Source organism: Microtus ochrogaster, chromosome 16 (genome assembly GCF_000317375.1).
Source record: "Microtus ochrogaster isolate Prairie Vole_2 chromosome 16, MicOch1.0, whole genome shotgun sequence".
In the NCBI taxonomy this organism is placed as follows: Eukaryota; Metazoa; Chordata; class Mammalia; order Rodentia; family Cricetidae; genus Microtus; species Microtus ochrogaster.
The window spans coordinates 17,031,245-17,033,424 of record NC_022018.1 but is presented as its reverse complement, the minus strand read 5'-3'; the positions used below and the strand labels follow the sequence as shown (position 1 = coordinate 17,033,424).

At 42.2% G+C, this 2,180-nt stretch overlaps 1 protein-coding gene across 1 annotated transcript in view; it reads right to left on the bottom strand.

Moving 5' to 3' along the window:
• Nucleotides 1–367: 367 nt before the first annotated feature.
• Nucleotides 368–2,180, bottom strand: part of LOC102000712 (lysozyme-like protein 1) — a 17,301-nt gene continuing 15,488 nt past the window's right edge. Inside the window, exon 4 of the mRNA XM_026782875.1 lies at nucleotides 368–544. Coding sequence (XP_026638676.1) covers nucleotides 475–544 — 70 coding nt within the window. The 3' untranslated portion in view covers nucleotides 368–474. The remainder of the gene's footprint in view (nucleotides 545–2,180) is intronic.

Genomic DNA, 2,180 nt, shown 5'->3' with positions numbered 1-2,180 from the left:
TAGCATCAGGATTCCACCAGGAGGCAGGAGTGTCCTCTCTGGCAGTGTCTATCTGAGGAGGTGCTGAGAGAGCCCTGACTGAAAAGAATGGATGGCCACATGCTCTAGGGGATGTAGAGGTTGGCAAACTGGCTGGCAGCTTCTTAAGGTTCCTTCCAAGTGCATCTTTTACCCTTCAAAAGCCTCATGCTTGAATGAGCAGACACATCAGGGATTCACACTTAGGAACCTTTGCAGCAGAGAATAAAAGCTCCTTTTCTCCAGGCCTTTCTGCAAGTCTTCACACCATCAAGGCATTTATGACATCACTGAACTCTACTCCGGGAAGTGAGATATAAACGGAAATATTTATTCCCTTTAAACACCACTTGGATTCCCTCGTCAACTCTGAGAAGGGTTACTGTGAGGGAAAGGGATCCATACGCATTGCAAATCTGGGAAATAGCAGCCAGGCATCCTTGCGCCTGCTCCAGATCAGGAAACCTCGCATCCTTTCTGCCACTCAGACATGTCCTTGCCCTCGCAGTGTTTCTTCCAGCCCTGCCTGAGGAGGAGATGGAGATGGTAACAGCAGAAGGAAGCATGCCTCCCCCCATGACCCTGGGTGCAACCTCCAGAGGAGTAGTCAGTGTGTAACCTGCTTCAGACACCTCAAGCTTCCATTCCTCTGTCTCACTTTCATTCCTTTCTGTGTCTCTCCTCCTCACCCCACCTCACTGTCTGCCTTCCCAACAAACAAACTGCCACAGCTCCGAGCTACCGAATGAGTAGCCTGATTGGGAAGCTTCATTAGAACTATAGCCACACAATCCTACCAGAAGTGATGTACAGATTCAATGCAATGCACATCAAAATCCTAGCAAAATTCTTCAAAAAATCCAAGATAGCCAAAACAATCCTGTACAATAAAGGAACTTCTAGAGGCATCACAATCCTTGACTTCAAACTCTACTACAGAGCTACAGTAATAAAAAACAGCCTGGTATTGGCATAAAAACAGACAAGGGGACCAGTGGAACCAAATCAAAGACCCAGATATCAATCCACACACCTACAAACACCTGATTTTTGACAGAGAAGCAAAAAATATAAAATGGAAAAAAAAGAAAATTCAACAAATGGTGATGGCATAACTGGATATCAACATGTAGAAAAATGAAAATAGATCCATATCTATGGCCATGCACAAAAAAGTCCAAATGGATCAAAGACCGCAACATAAAGCCAACCACATTGAACCTTATAGAAGAGAAAGTGGGAAATATACTTGAACGCATTGACACAGGGAACCACTTCCTAAATATAACTCCAGCAGCACAAACACTTAGAGTTTCTGTAAAGCAAAGCATACAGTCAACAAGACAAAATGGCAGCCTACAGAATGGGAAAAGATCTTCACCAGCCCCATATTGGACAGAGGGCTGATCTCCAAAATATACAAAGACTTCAATAAATTGATCATCAAAAATACAATAATCCAATTAAAAATGAGGTACAGACGTAAACAGAACTCTCAACAGAGGAATCTAAAATGGCTGAAAGACATTTAAGGAAATGCTCAACATCCTTAGCCATCAGAGAAATGCAAATCAAAACAACTCTGAGATTTCATCTTATACCTGTCAGAATGGCCAAGATCAAAAATACTGATGACAGTTTATGCTGGAGAGAATGTGGGATAAAGGGAACACTCCTCCATTGCTGGTGGGAGTGCAAGCTTGTATAATTGTTTTGGATATCACGATGGAAATTTCTCAGAAAATTAGGAAACAACCTACTACCTCAAGGCCGAGCAATACCACTTTTGGGTATATATCCAAAGGATGCTCAGTCATACCACAACGACATGTGCTCAACTCTGTTCATAGCAGCTTTGTTTGTCATAGCCAGAACCTGGAAACAACCTAATGCCCCACTACTGAAGGATGCATAGGGAAAATGTGCTACATTTACACAATGGAATTTTACACAGCAGAAAAAAAAATAATGACATCTTGGAATTTGCAGGCAAATGGATAGATCTAGAAAACATTATACTGAGTGAAGTAACCCAAACCCAAAAAGACAAATATCATATGCTTTCACTCATAAGTGGCTTTTAGACATAAAGCAAAGAAAACCAACCTACACAGTTCACAATCTCCAGGAACCTAGACAACAACCTAGACCCTAAGAGAGAC